The 18,733-nt window shown below is 56.8% G+C and overlaps 5 protein-coding genes across 5 annotated transcripts; 1 reads left to right on the top strand and 4 right to left on the bottom strand.

The window, feature by feature from the left end:
- Positions 1-39: 39 nt before the first annotated feature.
- Positions 40-2,114, bottom strand: HER10_EVM0011455 (insulinase). The gene has a single exon (XM_035480888.1). The coding sequence runs from the start codon at positions 1,994-1,996 to the stop codon at positions 251-253; it is 1,746 nt and encodes a 581-aa protein (XP_035328524.1). The 5' UTR covers positions 1,997-2,114; the 3' UTR covers positions 40-250.
- Positions 2,115-2,450: 336 nt separating this feature from the next.
- HER10_EVM0012834 (FHA domain-containing protein) lies at positions 2,451-6,721 on the bottom strand. Its single transcript, XM_035482216.1, has 3 exons — positions 3,749-6,721; positions 3,604-3,697; positions 2,451-3,537 (listed from the first exon to the last, which is right to left on the bottom strand). The coding sequence occupies exons 1-3, from the start codon at positions 4,876-4,878 to the stop codon at positions 2,890-2,892; spliced, it is 1,872 nt and encodes a 623-aa protein (XP_035328648.1). The 5' UTR covers positions 4,879-6,721; the 3' UTR covers positions 2,451-2,889.
- Positions 6,722-10,817: 4,096 nt separating this feature from the next.
- Positions 10,818-14,351, bottom strand: HER10_EVM0004975 (uncharacterized protein). Its single transcript, XM_035474601.1, has 4 exons — positions 13,180-14,351; positions 11,876-13,118; positions 11,658-11,739; positions 10,818-11,502 (listed from the first exon to the last, which is right to left on the bottom strand). Exons 1-4 carry the CDS (start codon positions 14,141-14,143, stop codon positions 11,251-11,253), a joined length of 2,541 nt encoding a protein of 846 aa, XP_035327949.1. The 5' UTR covers positions 14,144-14,351; the 3' UTR covers positions 10,818-11,250.
- Positions 14,352-14,865: 514 nt separating this feature from the next.
- Positions 14,866-15,645, top strand: HER10_EVM0005130 (autophagy protein 16; the record flags this gene model as incomplete). Its single annotated transcript, XM_035474754.1, has 3 exons — positions 14,866-14,950; positions 15,026-15,408; positions 15,490-15,645. The coding sequence occupies 3 exons, from the start codon at positions 14,866-14,868 to the stop codon at positions 15,643-15,645; spliced, it is 624 nt and encodes a 207-aa protein (XP_035327962.1).
- A 346-nt stretch (positions 15,646-15,991) lies between these two features.
- HER10_EVM0003017 (histone methylation protein DOT1) lies at positions 15,992-17,551 on the bottom strand (the record flags this gene model as incomplete). Its single annotated transcript, XM_035472706.1, has 2 exons — positions 15,992-16,925; positions 16,983-17,551. 2 exons carry the CDS (start codon positions 17,549-17,551, stop codon positions 15,992-15,994), a joined length of 1,503 nt encoding a protein of 500 aa, XP_035327752.1.
- Positions 17,552-18,733: the final 1,182 nt, after the last annotated feature.

Here is an 18,733-nt window from a genome sequence, read left to right as displayed (position 1 = left end):
CAGAAAGAAAGAAAAAAGAGGGATATTTTTCTACACTGCTGCTGAGAGAACACACCCTGTGTCCTCGAGGATAGCCAGCCATTAAATACTTTTACACTTCACCCTAACAACCCTTCCAAACTTGTCGAGTTTCTTCTGCCTCTTTCTCTTCTATGATACAAGTTATGGCCACTTTCTGTGCCACCTCTCTATCCCAACACAGCCCACATTCGCTACACTCTATCGAGACAAACCATCCTCTGGGACCTTTTTACCGCTTGCCCAACTGCCAGTCGTAAATCGTATTCTGAATCGCCTCCCACTCGATAGTATGCGTACTGACGCCGTGCGCCTGCGCCTCCTGCAACACAACCGTCGGCGCACCGCTGCCCTTGCCGGGGTTCTCGACCAGCCCGCCGACGACGATACGCGCCACGCGGCGCAGGTCCTCGACCGTCAGCGCCTCAATCTTGCGACACATGTCCGTGACGGGGATCTTGCGCCCGTGGACCTGGACCTGCCTGCCGAGATCCTCGAGCTCCACCATGCGGCTCTCGAGGTTCATGAGCAGGCTCGAGCGGAGCTGGTTCTTGGCGCGGTTGACCTCGGCCGCCTTGAGGGCCGAGAAGCCCGTGTCGAGGGTGAGGGCGCGGAGCTCGCGGCACATGACGTCGAGCATGCTCGCCGTGCGACCGGGGATGCAGCTGGCGGAGATGCCAAAGAGGCCGGAGTCGGTGTAGGAGTGGTTGAAGGCGACGCAGGATTCCACCCAGCCGTGCTGGTTGAGGACGTTTGTGTAGAGGCGGGAGTACATTCCCTTTCCGGGGCCGCCGGCGGAGAAGGAGCCGCCGCCGCCGAGGAGGGTCTGCAGTGTCGCGAGGGCGTAGATGTCGTCTGAGGAGATAGGGAGGCCCTCGAAGGCGAGGTGAATGTGGGTGAAGGTCGGGAGGTTCGGGTTCAGGGATGGGGGTTGGGGCGGGAGGGAGAGGAAGCCACCGGTGTAGTGGGCTGGTGAGTTGATGCCGTAGAGCTGCGATGCGCTGCCGCTCTGGACGGAGGCGTTGGCCGGTGCTGAAGTGGAGAGGTTCTTGAAGAAGGGTACTTTGGAGAGGAGTTTTGAGGGTTGTTGGACTGGGGAGGAAGATGCGGAGGCGGAGGCGGACGCGTCAGTGGATTCTGAGGCCGCGGAGCCAATGGAGGTCTCTGAGCCTGTCCTTGAGAGCGTGGGTTCTTGGTAGGAGGGCTGCATGTCGCCAAAGTATTGCTCCGCCAGCTTGACTGCCTCTGTGTGCTCGACACCTGCGAATGCAACTACAATACGCTCAGGACGGTAGAACAAATCTCTGTACCGCTTGATCGTATCCCTCGAGATGCTGCCGAGGCGCTCCTCCGGGCACAGCAGGGGGTTGCCGAGGGTGTTGTCCTTGAAAGCAGCCGTGTGGACGAGCTCGGGCAGAATAAGCTCCGGCTTGCTCCAAATCTCTTTGATCTCGTACTCGGCGGTGCCGAGCTGCTCGAGCACCTCGTCCTCGGTGAGCTTAGGGTCGCGGATCGTCTCGGCGAGCAGCCCAATCGTCGTCGGCACGGCGCCGTTGAACGTCGCCGCCTGGTACATCATGCTCTCTCGTGAGCTTGCGCACTGGATGTTGCCGCCGAGGGCCTCGACCGACTCGAGCATGTCGTCTGCGCTGCGGCTGCCCGTTGACTTGAAGGCCAACCTGTCCATGATATGACTGACACCCCGCAGGCCGGCATCCTCGTACCGGGAGCCGGCATCAACGTAGACGCCTACGCCGGAGAAGGAACCCGGTAGCGCTTCAGAAGCAACGCGCAGGCCATTGGGGAGGGTCGTGATGGCATCGAGTTCTGTCGGCTCTTTCGGAATGGCTTCGATAATCGTCGCGAGACCCCGGCGTGAGGAGGGCGTGAAGGTAGAGGGGCGGAAACTGGTAGTAAGACGGGGGGTTGTCGAAGCGACCGCGCGCCGCGGGAGGCGCGTCGCTAATGATCGAAGCATCGTGTGTGAGGTCTTTGATTGTACACCGGGTGATCGGTCGGCTTATGTGCGATCAATGGTGGTCCCTTAGCGGTCGTTGGTTGATGGTGCACGATGGCGAGGCTATGGAAAAGTTCGCTGCTCACGGGAGTTGACGCATCCAATTCTTGGTGCCCCTTATCGCCTTATCGTCCCGGTACAGTCGGTCTTTGTGGGGTATCGCGCTCGGCCAATCAGATTGCAGACGATGCATCTAGCAAGGAGACGTCATTTAGGAGCCGCGCCGCTCGTATTCCGCGAATTGCGTCTCATGGCTCGGAGATCTCGTAAGCAGTGCTCAACACACAATCCAATCCACCGAAAAAAGATTTGCACAAGTTGGCGAGTAAGTCATTAACATACGGCAGATGCGAAGTTGTAATTAATCGGAGAATAGTAACCCAATCACTCCTTTTCACGTCTTGTACTGATGAGGCGAGTATTAAACGCTCGTCAACTCTGTATTAGAAGAATGCTATGAATCCGTCTTCTGGCTTGCGGATCTCCCTGATTCATATAGAAGCCGCTGTCGTAACTGAAACAGAAAATGCCAGCCCTTCCATTGAGCCCGCCTCCGTAAACCGAGTCGAGAAATAACACCATAGCTCTGCTTCGCTATGGCTGGCATACAACGACCCACAATGCATTCAAACGCCATACACCGTTCCACGCCTTCGCTCATGCAACTTATTCACTGAATCCTGCGCAACGTATAACGCATTTCTCCTCTCCGTCTTTTGCCGTCTTCGTAGTTGACGCATACGTTTCCGTGAGGGTGCGTCACTCTATGCCTGGGGGACAAAACTTGACCTATGCTTCAGGCCGGTAGTTCGGTCTCTCCCTGCCATGCCTCTGCGTAAACGTCTGTACCGGCTCTACCGGTCAACCTCCATCTCGGCGGCAGCATCAAGGCTTCGCATTCCACTCGATGCCTCGGCAGCACGACGCCCAGCACTACCGTCAAAGACCCATGGCCCAGCATCGTTACGCGGGGTAATAGGACCTTCAGTAGCGTTGACCAAATGGTTACCAATGGGTGAGGGAGTGCGGGTATCTCGACCGCTTCGCGGTGCAGTTGTCTGGGCTATGCCGACTGCTGGGATCGGAACAGGTGGGATGGATGTATGGGGTGCCACAGTTCTCGGCGCTGCTTCTGGAGCTTCGGCGACGGTTCTGGCGCGATCCAAGGCCACCGTGAAGTCGTCCATGGCATCGTCATCGGTGCCAATCTCAGGGAGTTGAGGTCTCGAGCTTACCACGGCTGCGGGAGCTGCCAAGGGCGCGGTCGAGACAGCCGCAGGAGTCTCCTTCTCCTCCTGCTTCTGTTGTTTTTGTTCGGGCTCCTCATCTTCCTCCATCTGCTCCCAATCCTCCTCAGGGTCCTCAATATCCGCTTCGAGGTCGGCGGCCATGCGGCAGTTTGGACAGACAAAGATGGGGTATTGGGGAGAATTTAGTAGAGACCGAATGCACTTGAAGTGCCAGGTATGCGAGCAAGGCGCCACGAACAAGCACTGGCACGGCTACAAGACAATTAGCTTGCTTGCCCGAAAGGAATGTGGGGATCCGTTCACACGGCGGCTACATACCGCGATAGAGTTGAGACAAATTGAGCAGTCCTGCGTCGAAGAATTCGCCGAGTTGGCTGCAGTCATGTTCCGCAAGCGCTTGTGCGTCGCCATGCTGCATGATGTAAGCGCAAGGACGGATACGGTCGAAATTGGCTCAACTTACTTGAACGTGTTCAACTTGTTCTGCCAGCCTCTATTCAGCTCCAGCCTCATCTTGACGCAGCGGAAGATCATTTCCTCGCCGCCTTTGAAATCTATTCCAAGCTGTACAATGTCGCCATCGTTGACGGGAAATGGCTTTGATTCCGTTCCCGGAGGGCTAAGTCGAATGTGGTTGAGGAAAGTGCCGGACGAGCTCTTGACATCCTTGATGTACCATTTACCTTCGTCATACCAAAATTCGCAATGGCGACGACTGACAACTTTGCTCTTGAACCCAACGGGCGCGGCCGAAGGGGTGTTGTTGGGAATGCTAGGCTGGTTATCCCGCTCAGAGTAGCGGCCGACCCTGATGATGTCGCCGTTTGAGGGCAGCGTTCTCGAGACAGGAGGGAAGGTCAGGCTGGGACGTGTCGCGCGGGGATCATAGTAGGCAGAAAATCGGATCGAAGGTAGATTTTCGGGCGCGGGGGAGGCTGCGACAGGGGCATCGCCCGTGGTAGAGGCGCGTGCTCTCGTCATGTTCGCGGCTTCAGCGTCGTTGGTCAACTGCGGCTGCTGGTCAGATTGCTGCCGTATATGGCTGCTGGTGCTGCCGCTGGCAATGACGTCGTCGAGAATAGAGGGGAGTGCATCCACTGCCGGGCGCTCGACGGCTGGTGAAGAGGGCGTGGTGGAAGCCCTGTTGGCGGAGGAAGTTGACGATGATGGGGACTCCTGTAGGGAGGCGACGAGCGACAGAGGGTTCAGCTGGGCGTCGGTGTCGGAGCGACGAGGGGTTGAAGTAGGCGAATAGCTGAGAGAACGCTGCAGACCGGGGGTTGGGCGACTAGAACCCGAACGACTGCTGTGGTGGTTTTGATTTTGAGTTTGAGTTTGGGTCTGAGAGTGCGGGCTGGTGCCGGTGTTGTGGTGAAAGTGGGAGTGGGCGGCGACGTGAGAATGCGAGTTTGATGTTGGAGAGTTGGAGCCCTGGCTGCTATGTTCTCGGGACAAAATATGATTTTGAGTGTAGCTGCGGAGATAGCTGAGGCCTCTCAGGCGACTGGATCGTGTTGAGGGTGAAGCGGGATTGGTGACAGACGTCGGCACGGGGCCCACGGTCGGTGGCGATGCGACTGGTTGTGTAAACATTTGCGCCTCGAGGGGGGGAGGGGGAGCCTGGGAGGATAGAAGAATGGGTTGGTGTTTGTTAGGCTGTACTGTTTTTGGCGGTGGGTGCAATAAGCAGTAGTGGCCGCCGCAGGGTTAGAATCCGTCTGGAAATCAGGCGGTAGTGTCGCAATGGTGCCGGCTCTCGACTCGTGGGTTTCGGCTGGCGGTCTGGCTGACTAGCTGGCTGAATCACTGGGCGTCGGCGGACTTGTCTGAGTGACCTATTTTGCTTGGTTTTTTGTCTTTTGCCTGTCCCTTGGAGAACGGGATTGTGGACTGCCTTGTTGGGGGTGTCTCTCTTTGGGGTGCAAATAGAGGGTGAGGGCGTCAAAGAAGCTATGGGAAGAATGTGATGAAGGGGTGGAATAAGAGAAAGAGAGAGGGATGGGAGAGGGAGTGGAGGACGCCTAGACGGCTTGTGTTTGCTTGGAGTGTCGCTGGATCCTGTCTGGAAAGCAATCTTTGGTGCTCTCTTCTACTCCGTACTCTGTATTCCGAGTTCCTGTCTGTCAAGGCGTGATCCAGCGAGGCAAGGCGAGGTTGGACAGAGGGACCAAAGGGACGAAAAGGACCAAGGAGGAATCGTCAAGACGGGAGGGAGATGGGAGGTAAGGTCCGAGGGTAAGAGATGAGAGAGATGAATGGTATTATGGACCAAGAAAAAGCAGATCACGCCCGGGATCAGAAAATGGACCTGGGGAAGACGGTTTTTTTAGTCTGGACGACAAGCGGCAAGACCTTGGAAAGTTGGACCTGGGAGGAAGTTGCAACTGAAGGATGCTTGAATGTCTGTGGTGCTCGGCTGGATTGGGGAAAGGGTCAGTATTTCGGCTTTGGAGCCAAGAAGGACGGGCGTCGACTTCTTCTTGTTGCTCGTCGTAATCGTCAGTGTCAGTCCCAGTTGGGTCAAGTGGCTGGAGGAAGAGCCCGGACAGCCAGATGGACTAGGCGTGAAAGCAGTGCGCCGCGGCCGTGGACGGTGAGGTTGGACGAAAGAAAGTGGCCAGGCCAAAGAAAAGGTACTTGTGGTGGTCCTGGATGGAAGTACCTGGGCAGGGCATGAGGAGGGGCGGGAGACACGAGACGACTAGTTTTGGGTGTATATGTACTGTAGACTCTACAGATAGAGTGCTTCGTACAGAGGACCGTACCTTAGGTGGGACGCAAGCTAAAGACGAGAAGAATTGGTCTCGATGCTGGGCCTGGCGATGAAGCAAGGGCCCCAAGGACAGGGCAGCTGGGCAGTGGGAACTGGAACTGGTACGAAGTGTAGTCGTCCAGGTCGGCTACTTGGACGTAAAGAGAACAAGTCGGGGTCCAGCCCAGTCGGTCAGCTTTTCGTTGGCGCGCGTGCCACTATTTCTTTTTTTTTTTCCCTCTCTCTCCTCCCGACTGCCTCTGCTTGAAGGGTAGGGGGGGCGTTTATGGGGAATATGACGACGTCTGGGCTCTCTGGCAAGCAATAGCAACAGACACACGACCAGGGCGAGGGGGCCCGTATTAGGTAGTGTGGCAGTTGCCGTGCGGTAGGGGTTGAGCCTTGAGATGTGCGTGTGTCCTCGTCTTTCTGGGCCGGGAATGGCAGGGGACGTTGTTGTTGCGGCGTTGCCTTTGGTTTAGGGCCGGACAGAAGACTGGCTAGAGGAGTGAGGGGACGTAAAGGCGAACCGGGGCCAGGGGTGCAATGGAAAGGATCCAATGCGCCTGGATATGCTTGCTGCAAGCGTGTGGGTTGGCCGGGATATCCAGTGGATGCGGACGGGTACGCAGTAGTGTAGGTACGCTATCATTCGTGCCTACGGATACAGATGGACGTCGGTGTGGCACACATGGAGTTGCTCATGGGAAGAAATGCCGTGACCGACGACGTCGATGATGTCTAATGATGATACAGCAATGAGGCCGCGTTGCTGCCAGTTCCATGATCCCTTGTCTCTCTCCCGCCGGTTGAGTGTTCAAGTTGGAACAGATCGAAAAGCACATGGGCGCTGCTACCGGAGGGATCGGTGTCGAAAGAGCCGTCTCGGATTCTGCATGCGCCTTGAGGCGGGCAGTCAAGTCAATTCTTTGAAGCGGGAGATGCGCGACTGCCATGTACAGAATGGTTAGAAGAAGCAACGAGAACGGCGGAGCACAGACACATGGCAGGGTCATTTGGGTTGGGGGGTCTCAGTGTCAAGCCCAGCGGCAGCCAGCTCCGGGAAGCTGGATCAAAGCTGGATCAAAGTCCCGTCATCGGAGGGGAATACCTTCGGTAGCCGGAGAAGATAGACCGGATGCGTCGCCAGTCATCTGGAAGGTTGAATACCAGTAGAGTGAGGTAGATGTTGAGGCATTTGGAGTTGGGTGGGATGCTTGAATGGAAGAGACGGAAGGAAGATTAACGAAGCGTCGGAGATACACCGGCCCCATCGGTGAAGGGCGGAAAGATCTGGGAATCTGAGATGAAATGGTGGAAAGTCCGCCCAAGCGTACCTGCCTTCACTTACCTCAGGTAGGTAGCACGGTACGCACTCGCACCTTCTTCATCCCAAGTTGCATTTTGGCTTTCTCGATCGTCAACCACCAGGACCACTCAAAGGTGGACAAGGCAGGTGCTCTGTCTCGCCTCCTTTCCGCGGAGGCACGGGGCTGCAACACGAGACGAGAGACACTTTGGCACTCAATGGAAGGTGCTATCCATACACACCATACCTTAGGTAAGGTACTACCTTATGGTAAGGCAGTCGGGTAGGTACCGGTGTGAAGGCAGGAAGGAGCACAGGAGTCTGCATCTGCGAGATGGCCAATGCTTCAGATCCCGGGAAGTGAGGCAGGCACGATGATCTCAAAAGAGCATCGGCGACCAGAGTGCACGGGTTGGCACTGGCCAGGATGAATCACCATCTGCAATGCCTCTCCCAATTTTGTCTTTACCTCGTTGCTGCCCATCAAGTTCAGGGCATCTCATGATCTTTCCTCCGAGCTTGTCATCATCTATGAAGACGTCTATGCAAGGCAAACACAATGGCATTTATAATGCTGGGTGATGACTCCACAGGGTAATTAATAAAAGAGTGAGTGGAAAAAGGGGGTCGGCAACGTCCGAGCAGGTACTAAGACCGCATTACGACACCTTCCCGCAATGCTCCATGGACACGATCCATCGTGACTTGTACCTGCCTTGGTCCAATACGACGACGACTCCCGCCCATAGCCTAACAGCATCAGTGCTGTTAGACGTCTTTCCAAGTTTCTCCATCAAATGCAGACATCAAAGCAGACAGCGGTAGAGAAAGGAACGCGCCATGTTATTTCCGGCCTTCCCGTCGCCTATCGTCATCTCTCCACCAAAAATGAGGGAGCGAAAACACCGTCTCCATCAACCTTGGAATAACGGCACAACAGGGCCACCACCAGCCTCCTGAACCGCGAAAACTGGACATGACAAGGTCAGCTCACTTCTTCACCTTGCTCCCACTCACATTCTTCGCGGCCTAACCTACGGATATCTCCCCCATGGGAGGTAGCTGCAGTCTTTGGATACCTCATAATCCACTTTGCCCACTTCTTGAAACCCCCGCCGCCCACGGCACCACTGCATCGCTGTCACGGACGGGAGTGATTTGACATGCAGCCAACCAGCATATCGCCGGCCCATTCGCTGGGTTTCTCTGCAGTCTGCACCTGCGTCTGCAGACTCTCGAGTGACCCCTCCACCAAGAGCGCCGCGTGAGTGGTTTTGAAGCCCTATGGCCTTCCCCGTCGTCTTCAAGCTCCAGGCTTTCCATGGTTAGATACGCCGTACGCGAGAGACAATGGCGAACCATATTCTCAGGGGGCTGTTCACGCTAACGCAATCACCAGATTAGCGGCCTTCCACCTCCCTAGCTCCCTGAATAGACCCTTCGACCCTCCGTTGAGGGTTGCGTCCGAAGAGCCCAAGACCATCGACTTTGCCAAGGTTACCTTACCTAACCGAGAAGATCAAGGTACTTTGCTCGTTCTGCACTGCAAGTACCTCCTTCGCCCACGATCAAGGGCAGGGAACCTCAGGCCCACCGACTGGCACCGAGGCGTGTGACCGAGAACCCCCGCCACCTCCGTCCGTCACTCTCTTCCTCCCATGCTGTCCCTTCACTTGGGTCGCTATCGTGATTGGGTCCAGGAAATCTTCCCCCGCCGGAAGTCCATCGGAAGGCTGGGAATCCCACCTCGCAGGCTCGACTCTGTGGCGCCTTCGTGCACAAGGATCCTACTGTTCCCAAGGCAAGTCATAACTTCACGACACCACGGCTCCCTGCCTGTCTTGATCGATGGTCGTTTCATCACAGACTTTCTCCAGCATGGATGATAGCTGAATGACGATGTGGGAGTTAAACCCGCCATGCTCAGGAATGCGGTCTCTCTGCCACTGACTCGTCCGGTCCGTCATCCGCCGTCCCGAGCCTCATCCGACTCACCACCACCACAACGCTTGCGACACTGCGAAAACAAAAGCAAACTCTGGGACATGTCCATTCCGTTCCGCCTTACCTCTTGACACCAAATGTCAACTATCTTGGCGGAACTAGAACCACAATTAAGAAATTTTCTGGAAGGCCGAGAGCTCATCAGAAACACGGATCCGAACCCGATACTGCCTGCTGAACCAACGAGCGAATTTTCGCTGGCCGCCTCGCTTTGCCTCGCCACCTCGAGTCGGCTTCCTCCTTGTCGTGAGGAGGCCTTGCCAAGACCATTCACTGGCGGCACACACCTCACCTCATGCACCCTCCGATTCTTCTCCGGGGCCGAGCCCGCTGTGGACCCTAATTCCGTCCGTCTTTGCCTACAGCTTGCTCTTTGTGGGAACCTACTCCCGGACGGCTGCTTTCAGCACTATAACTGTTTTGCAAATTCCATTGTCTAGTCGCCTTCGTCTCATCTTGGTCAAATGCAGGCTCAACGCACGCCCAGAGATGAGGATCTAGATCCGCCTTTCCCGGCATCTCGGTCACGGTGATCAGCACTTGACATCGCTTAGTCAAGGAGACGCCACCCGCCAGTGACTGGTTGCAATCTGCACGTCTTACGTCCCTGGGCAGACGTAGTGTACTGAGGTAGACCACCAACACCGCTGATAGCCCAAGGAGTCGGCCAAAGGTGACTCGGGGTTGTTTCTCCTTGCCCTCCGTCACCAGTCACTAGGGCGTCACAGAACGAAACTTAGTATTCACTGTCAGCCACCCACTGGCATCCGCAGTAACCATCTCTGCGTAAAGACGAACCTGCTTCAACCGATTTTCGCTCATGCTTTGTCGCTCCCGAGCAAACATGTTCAGAAAAAACCTTTTGCGCATAGCAAGGCATATCAGACCGTCGTCGCCCCCATGCTCCTTCAATCCTCCGAGACGGTGCCCCCCAGAACCTAATACCTGATTCATGAAGACCTCCCGCCAGAGCCGCCCTAGGTTCAACCTGGAACCTCGCTCTCTGCATTGCTCCCTGGTGTCCCATCTGAGACCACGGCCCCTGGCTCGTCGCCTTATTCCACATATGCAATCTCACAGCCAAAAGGGGCGTTTGTTCCTGGACCATAATCCAATTGTTTGCCCTTTGACAAACTTGACAAACTGACATTCAAAAGCAAACAGCATCAAACCTCATCCCCAGCGCTCTCTTAGCTCACAAAAACCCGCCGTCGAACCCTGGGGCCCGTGTCGGCGTGGCGGCGTGCCCGTCTCCCGTGCTTCGCCCACGTGTAGATCAATCTGTCACGCGACCTCTTCATGCCCTCTCTTCACTTACCTGTGGTAAAGCCTGCCAGGCAAGTTGGGCTTAATGACGGTCTCAAGTCTCCAGACTGTGTTAGACATCTGCCAAGCCAAGCTGTATCCGGAAGCAACCGTCAAAGAATCGACCAAGCCTGTCAGACAGCTAGACGATCCGGCACATCTAGCAGACCTAGGGCTTGGCATGGCCTGAGTTTTCCCTTTGGCATAATCGGTCGTGAAGACTTCGACAAAGCTAGAAACTACGTTACGCGCACGCACGTCCTGGACCTGGGGAAGTCCTAGTTCCCGACCGGCCGGTGGGCAAGCTTACCCCGGATCGACGACGGCTCCCATTCCCATTTGTACATCGCCTCAAACGTAAACCCTCAAGGAAGGAGGCTCTTCCTCTTCGACAGCAGCCATAGAGCATCACCTTAATTCTGCTCAGATTACGTATGGTATGGTAAGGAGGGAGATTAAAACACCGACGACAACCCCCTTTAACCCTAACACCCCCCGCCCCATCGTCTTCGTCTGATCTCATCGTCTTCATCCCTCGAATAAAGCGTCAAATGCTTCGCCTACCTCGCCTTCGCGAAAAAAACAATCGCCAGCCTCACTTCTTGAAAACCGCAGCTCCGAGCTTCTCAATCTCCCGCCCCTCCTGCGTTCCCCGTCCCGCCGCCTCGAGGAGCCTACCCCACGCCTCGGCGTCCTTGAGCTTCACCGCCTCCTCCGCCGCCTTGACCCGCATCCCGCACTTTTCGTACATGGTAATCGTCGTTCCCGGTTCCAGACCCGTGCACTTTGGCACAAAGACCGCCGCCAGCCGCGGGTTGCCCGCCTGCAGCGTGAGGTTGTAAAACGGCTGCGCTCGGAGGTTAGCTTCTATCCTTTCCGTCGTCCGGTTTACAGTAGAGTGTAATTCCGACGTGTTCACGGAGAACAGCGGTACGCCGAACACGCGGGTTTCTTCACGGTTTTGTGAAGGTGTGTAGTAGATTGTTCGTGAAGAAAGCTTACCTCCCACCCAATCGGGCTTTTTCTCGTTTTTGCGAGTTCTTCAATTTCGTTCCAGTCTCGCTTTGCAACGAGGGCGCGTAGTCTATTGTCAAGAAGGCAGGGGTTAGCAATCGTACAATGCCTCTCTCTCCATCTTGGTAAGGAAATAAAGAGGGGTAGCCGGATAGACTAGAAGCCGTGGAAGAGCAAGGACACGAAGAAAGGAAGAAACCGCTAACCTGAGCCACCAAGCAACCTTCTCCGGTACCTTGAACTCGCTCTGAATCTTTGTCGCACGCTTGTGGTACCCCAGCCGAATAAGCTTAAACATGGTCTCGTTGACGCTGAGCCCCGTAAAGGTGTCAGTCAGGTCGCGGTCAAACGCCTCCTGCATCTTGAGCAGCGTCTGCGCCTCCTTGAGAGCGTGCACCTCGAACGACGCCTCGCGGGAGTCGGAGAGCAGCTTGGCGGCGAGCGCGAGCTTGTCGGATGCTGTGCGGGCGTCAGCCTGGGCGAGAGACTCGCGGATGAAGACGCTCGCGCCGTCGACGCGGCGGTCGTCTTGGTAGTACAGGTCCTTGAGGAGTGCGTTGTCGCCCTCGCGCGCGGCCGAGGACTCGACGAGCGCGGTGGCCGCGGGGCGGGCGTTGATTACGCGGAAGAAGGCTGCCAGCGGGAGCTTCTTCTTGAGCTGGAGGAGGACGGTGTACATGAGGTCCGTGTCGCCGCTCTCGATCGCTTTATCCAGGGCGAGCTCGTCTTCTTCCATGCTGAGGAGGAGGGGCACCTGCCGGCCGCCGCGAGGTTCGTGGTTGAGGAGCTCGGTGGCGAGGCGGCCTCGCCCTTCGTCGTAGGCTGCGCGGGCGATTTCTTCAAAGGAGATGCCTGGTTTGCCCGAGAGGCGCTCGACGACGAGGCGGCATATCGTGTCGTCGTCTTCGGTACCGGAGCGGACTTTGGCGGAGGCCCAGTGAACATAGATGCGGTCTGTGGGGAGGCGGAGGTAGCCCGCGATCTTGAGGGCGAGAAGGTATTCGTGTCGGTTGATGAGTCTCTTTATCAATCCTTCGGGGGTAAGGCGCTGGTACTGATCAAAGGACAGCGGCAGGCCGACTTCGAAGAATCGCACGGCGTTGAGGACGCGGAGGATCTCGCACATGTCGACAAACTCGTCGCTGTTGTAGATATCGAGAACGGACTTGCCAAAGGAGGCGGCTTTCAGGAGCTGCTTCTGCCAGTGGACGCTGAACTCACGGCCGGCGGCGTTGACGCACGTGTCGACGGCCTCGGTGAGGTTGGCGCGGATGAGCTGGATGTAGTCATCTGCTTTCGGGGACTGGAGCTCCAGCTGGCCGACGGCGTCGAGGAGGATGGAGGCCGCTGACGACTCTGCGCGGGTGCCGAAGACGTCTTCTGTGGCGTGGGGGACGCGTTCGAGGAAGTCGCACACGTCGTTTGTGATGAGTCTCGCGCCGTCGTTTTCTAGATGTTGTTAATAGGATGCTTTTAAAGCCTGAGGTACTCTTTCAAGAGTTGAACGTACCCGAGATAACGTGAACCCGCCCATCGTAAAAGAATTCGGCCGTCGCGCTATCGGGCCCGATAATGTGCACCTCATCCTCCCACGCAATCAGCGCATCGGAGCCGCACCACTCAACATATTTCGGCGGGATCCTCGACTGCGAATCGTGCTCCACCAACCGCTCCTGGAAATCGCTTGATATAACATGCGCCTTCCCCGTCTTGGTATACAAGACAATCAGCCTCCCATCAGGCGAGACACTGATGTGGCTAAACGGTCCAATATCAAGGAACCGATCCTCGCACTCAGCCGCGTCGGCAACATACACAGTCTCCCCGATACTCAGCAGCACCTCGACGGACCGCGATAGCGTGTGGTCAGGCGAAACCACAGCCCACGCGTGAATCTCGCCCTGGTCCTCCGGCGGCGCAGCGAGCAACTTGGGCCGCGGCTCTGCGTACGACGTGACGGAGACGAGCGCGTTGCCGCCGAGTAAGGCGACCATACCCGTCTCGTAGAACCGGCACCCGACGACGCCGACCTCGTCCGCGCCGTTGCCGAGCGAGAACTGCGTGAACTCGCCCTGGATATCATACACCCTCACCGTCCCGTCCGCCGTGACGACGAGGAGCTTCTCCTCGCCGCCCTGGACGCTCGCCCATCCTAGCCCCTTGATCGCGCCGGACCCTTGGTCCCACGGGATCCTGCGGAGGAGTTTGCCGGCGTACGAGTAGATGTCGATGCCGGGCTTGCTGCTGCTTGATGAGCCGCCGCCGGTTTTGCTGTTGCTCGGGGCGGCGCGAACGGCCTGGATTTTGGTGTCGTCCCGTAGGAGGGCGAGGGCGCCGCCGTAGGGGGCGCCGGCGACGATGTAGTTGTCGAGGTCGAGGTCTTGGTCGAATACCTCGGTGTAGAGCTGGACTTTACGGTACCATTTTTCGCCGACGTTCTCCCATCCTGCCGCGGGGTGGGATGCTTCCATCATGTCATCTTCCTCGGTCGCCTTGGGCCTGGTCCCTTTCACAATCCGCGAGTTGGACTTTGTCCTGCTTGATCACACGTCGTCTTGCGATTCCAAAAAACCCGGGAGATTTCCTGGATGGAGGTCTTGGGTTTTGTGGGTTTCCGGTTCTACTTTTTGGTTTTGAGACCGAGGTATGAGATGAGTGAGAGGTGAGGTTGAAGGTATGAGCTTCCCAGCACACCAAGCTCTCATTGAGCTAGAGGTACCCCCCAGCCCCAGGCACAGCTCGATGGAGCTTGCGCCACGAATCACAGGGGAGCAGCCTCAATTCACCGCTGGGACCGGCTAATCACCGGCTTCAGGGAGCTGCGTCATTTCTCCGGAGGCAGGACAGGCAGGCGGGCAATGGAACCCCACCAAAAGATGCAGTGCGCCGAGAAGACAAAGCCCAAGCACCCCCAGGCGTCCCAGGACAGGTGACGGACTGCGGACGACCATGCGCTCGCTGTGACGCGCGAAGGAGCTGTTGCTGTCTGGAATGCAAAACGCATGCGCCATTCCGCCAACATAACCCAACCGAGAAAAGGCACCTCTCACACGAAGCTGTTCCCGTCACTGTTCCTAGATTCCAGCTTCTGCATCAAAATCCACGGTGATTTATAGACAGCTACCTAGATAAATGTAACCCCCGACACAGCAAACCCCAGCTCTACCTTCTTCCTCCCCCACTAAAACCGCCCACCATGGCCGACTGGCGCTCCGAATACCTAGCCTCCATCAGGGAGCAAGAGAAGAACAACCCCGTAAACCTCGAAATCGTACAACTCTGTAAGACCTCCCCCTCCTCAGCTCCTCTTCCCAGATCCCCAAGGCCAGCAAACTAAACCTCCCATTCTCAACCAGGCTCCCAGCTCTCCGACCACGTAGCAGCCCTTGAAGCCGAAAACCAAGTCCTCAAATCCAAAACCGCGCCCGAGAAGAAGAGCAAACTCACCACCTCCGAGAAATCAAACAACATACCACCTTCTCCGACAACAGGAACGGCAAGAACCTCCTCCCCCGACCCGACCATCGCACAGCTCCAGCTCCAACTCGCCGAAGCCCTCCGCTCAAACGGAACCCTCAAAGACCGCGCAAAGCAGGCCGAAGACGAGGCCCAGACGCTACGAACAAAACACAAAGACGACGCGAAGAAAGTCCGCAGCCTGACGGCGGAGAATGCGGCCCTGACGACGAAACTACGGGATCGGGAACACGAGCTGCGGGAGAAGCGCAAGCTGGTCGAGGTATACATATAATGAGCGAAGCTTGGCAAAAGGTGTCCAAGACAAAGAGGGGAGAATGCTGACTCGCGCGTGTGTCCGCAGAACGTACAAGACGACATGATCACGATAAACCTGCAAATGTCCATGGCCGAGCAGGAACGGGACAGGGTCAAGAAGGAGAATAAGGAGCTCGTCGACCGGTGGATGAAGAGAATGGCCCAGGAGGCCGATGCTATGAATCTCGCAAACGAGCGCTGATTATGCGGTCTATTTCGTGTATAACCTCCCTCAACCCACACACGCCACGCTCCTTTCTCTCTCGGTGTCTCTCGCTGGCTGTCTGCCCGGCTGACATGCTCTATGGGGAGTTGTAAGAATTTCTACAGGTAAATGAACTCAACGCTATTTCCTCTCCTATGCCAGTATTCCTGTCTTTTTTTTTCTTCTTCCATTTTCCTTTTTTGTTGGGTTCGTCCATGCTAAGTGTACAACACACGTTGCAGCCATGCTCTCTAGTGAGTGCTGCATGCATCATCAGCACAAGTCCCGTAGGACATCATGCGGCGTAAAGACAGATGCAGATGCTGATGGAACGTAAAGCCGCCTACTTCCTCGTCGATATGCAATAGTTGCCGCCAGCGTTGGTCCAGCTGACATAGTTACCGCCAGGGTCACCTTCAGGATAGGTCAGGTGCTCGACCTCCAAGATGTTGCTCGCAATGTCGTTGGCGTTGCGCGTCCCCTGGTCGTTGACGAACGACTTGAGCGACACAATCTTGCAGCCTGACTTGAGATCGAGGAACATGTTGACCAGCTCGGCGTTGAGCTGCGGTGTGAAGGCTTGGTTGTTGACGAGGACAACGTCGGCGCGCTTCATGGCTTCGTGGATGCGGGTGCACTTTGTGAAGTCGCCTCGCTCGAGGTTGACTCGGCCGGGCAGCAAGCCCCACATCTTGCAGCGGGCACCAAACTCCTTCTCTTGCGCTTCCGCAAAGTCGCATGGGTTCTCCATCATTTCGCAGCCCCAGCTCTCACAGCCGATCTCGAGCGCCGCCTGGAACACGACGTTGCCCACGCCGGAGCCGAGATCGACAAAGACTTGGTCTGACGTCATCCGGGTCTTTTCCTGTAAGATATCGGAGATGAGCCGATATGCTAGCTCGCCATAGACATTGTCGGTGCCGTTTTTGTACTGTTTCAACTTTTCCACGTCTGGTGATACTGTGCGGTCGTACACCTGGGTGAGGATGAACTCGACCAAACCCCTGGGCAGCCCGTGTATCTTGTCCAGATTCTTGCGTATTGTGCCATCCGCCGCAAGAGTGCGAATTCTCTTATTCGCGTCGTTGAGCGCCGACACGAAACCGTGGAAGTCGTTTGTGTTTGATGCTTTCCTGAGCCGCCGTAGAAACCCGTTTTGCTGCTCTGTGAACTCTTCGGCCTGCTCTTCGGTGAGGTATACGTTGGCGACGAAACCGACCACCGTCTTGATATCCTCGATTGCGTTGATGATGCCCTTGTCGTTGATGAGTTCGTACCTAGGGAGAGGGTTAGCGATGCCGTACCACAGTCGCAGACTAGATATTGAAACCTACTCTTCCGCACCGTAATTGCTCGGGTATTGCAGTCGCACTCTGACGTTGTCGTCTGCTGTCGCACCGAGCGAGCGCGTGGCCTTGGGACACTTCTTGAGGTTGGAGATTTGCGCCGCGTGGATCAGCCGGCTGAGGGGCTTCGCATTGTCCTTGAATGCGCTCGACCGGGTCAGCACGCGTTGGGTATCTACAAACTGCCCATCTTGCGTGCGCTGCCGCTTGCTAGGCTCATGCTTGAGGAACTCTTCGTAGTTGTCGTCGCCGTCAGAGTCGTTATCGAATTTGGGCTGCGACGGCCCCGCGCTGCCGACCTTGCGCTTGCGCTCGCCGCTGCCGCTGCGCTTCTCGTCCGAGGAAGAGGAGGGGTAGGGCGAGGCGCTCTGCTTGCGGGAGAGGAGGGACTTGGCGTTTGGCTTTGGCGATGCGCGCGGGGAGGCCTTGGCGGAGGATGTAGAGGATGCCGCGTGGGCGAGCTTCGGGCGCGGCTTCGGGGCGGCGACTTGGACTTTTTCGACACGGATTGCTGCCGGCTTGGTGTTGAACTTGTTCTTCCCGCCGAGGATCGGCATGGTGGGCGACGGGCGACGACCGTAAGAGGTCGGGTTGAGGTGGTGGGAGGATGAGGAAGAGGTAGGCGCTGCGCGCGTGACTCGTCAAGCGTTGAGGTTCTCTATAGCTTGCGGTGGGCTTCCGCGGGTCAGGGCGGGGCGGGTGTCCGTGGGCATGAATGAATGGGATTTATTGATAGAAGATCAATATGGGTATAGCGAATGGTGGAAGAATGAGTGTGTCGTCAGCAGGACTTTTCGCTTCGTGACATGGGTTGTCTCAGTTGCACGACGGAAAGACGTGGTTGTCGGACGGAGGGGTGGAGGATCGGGAGGACGGGGGGAGAAGAAGTGAGGTTTGGAGTGAGACGAGACGGGACACGAGGCGATTTTTCGGAAGAGGATGTGGGAATGGGGCCGGGACGTGACTGGGAAAAAAATGGAGTGGGCCTTTCCTGCCTGCCTGACCCAGGACCCCGAAAGTTGAAATTCCCCGGCCCAAGGGGGGCGGAATAGGCGGGCAGGAAACAACTTCAGCATCCGGACAGCCCACCGAGGATTGTGATGACTAAGGTAGGTAGGTGCCTTCAGGTAGGTACCTGAGGTAGGGTGAGGGTGAAGTACCAGTTTACTGGGAAGTGCCCAGACGGCAAGTCAAGTGAGGTGTGCGCAGGTAACCCAGAGTCAGGCCAGCACGTGAGGCAGGTGCATGCCAACTACCTTACTGTAGATTAGTCAACTCGGTGTTCCCATACCCAGTTAATGAACCACCCTCTCTTTCCACCGCGTAAGGTGTACTTTATCTTAAGGTAGGCTTGGGCGGCACAGCGCATCCAGTTCGCCTCGATGCAGCCTCGAAGCATGTCGTCGCGGAAGGGAAGGAGAGGTGCAGCCAAACTCCCCAAAACGCGCAGGTGCTCCATTTCGCCCTGCACCTTCCTCCGCGCCGAACAGCTGGTTCCGCTTGGTAGGCACGTAGAACCCCATTTTCAAGGATCCACTGCGGATGCCGCGTCAGCCGACCTCAACTTGCAGGACATCTAGAACTACCTACCTTAGACGAGTCTGATTGGCTGCGTGTCGGGGAACACTTCTCGGGCCGCTACGCAGTACTGTACTTCCCCAAACCCCCAAACCTTTCAATGTTTCCATCAGGTCACAGCGTGGCTGTCATCCAGTGTCACATTTTCTCCAGGTTCTTTG

The sequence above is a fragment of the Colletotrichum scovillei genome (genome assembly GCF_011075155.1).
Source record: "Colletotrichum scovillei strain TJNH1 chromosome Unknown Contig00010, whole genome shotgun sequence".
NCBI classification, from domain to species: domain Eukaryota; kingdom Fungi; phylum Ascomycota; class Sordariomycetes; order Glomerellales; family Glomerellaceae; genus Colletotrichum; species Colletotrichum scovillei.
Note: the sequence above shows the minus strand (reverse complement) of the source record. Positions and strands in the feature narration are given on the sequence as shown.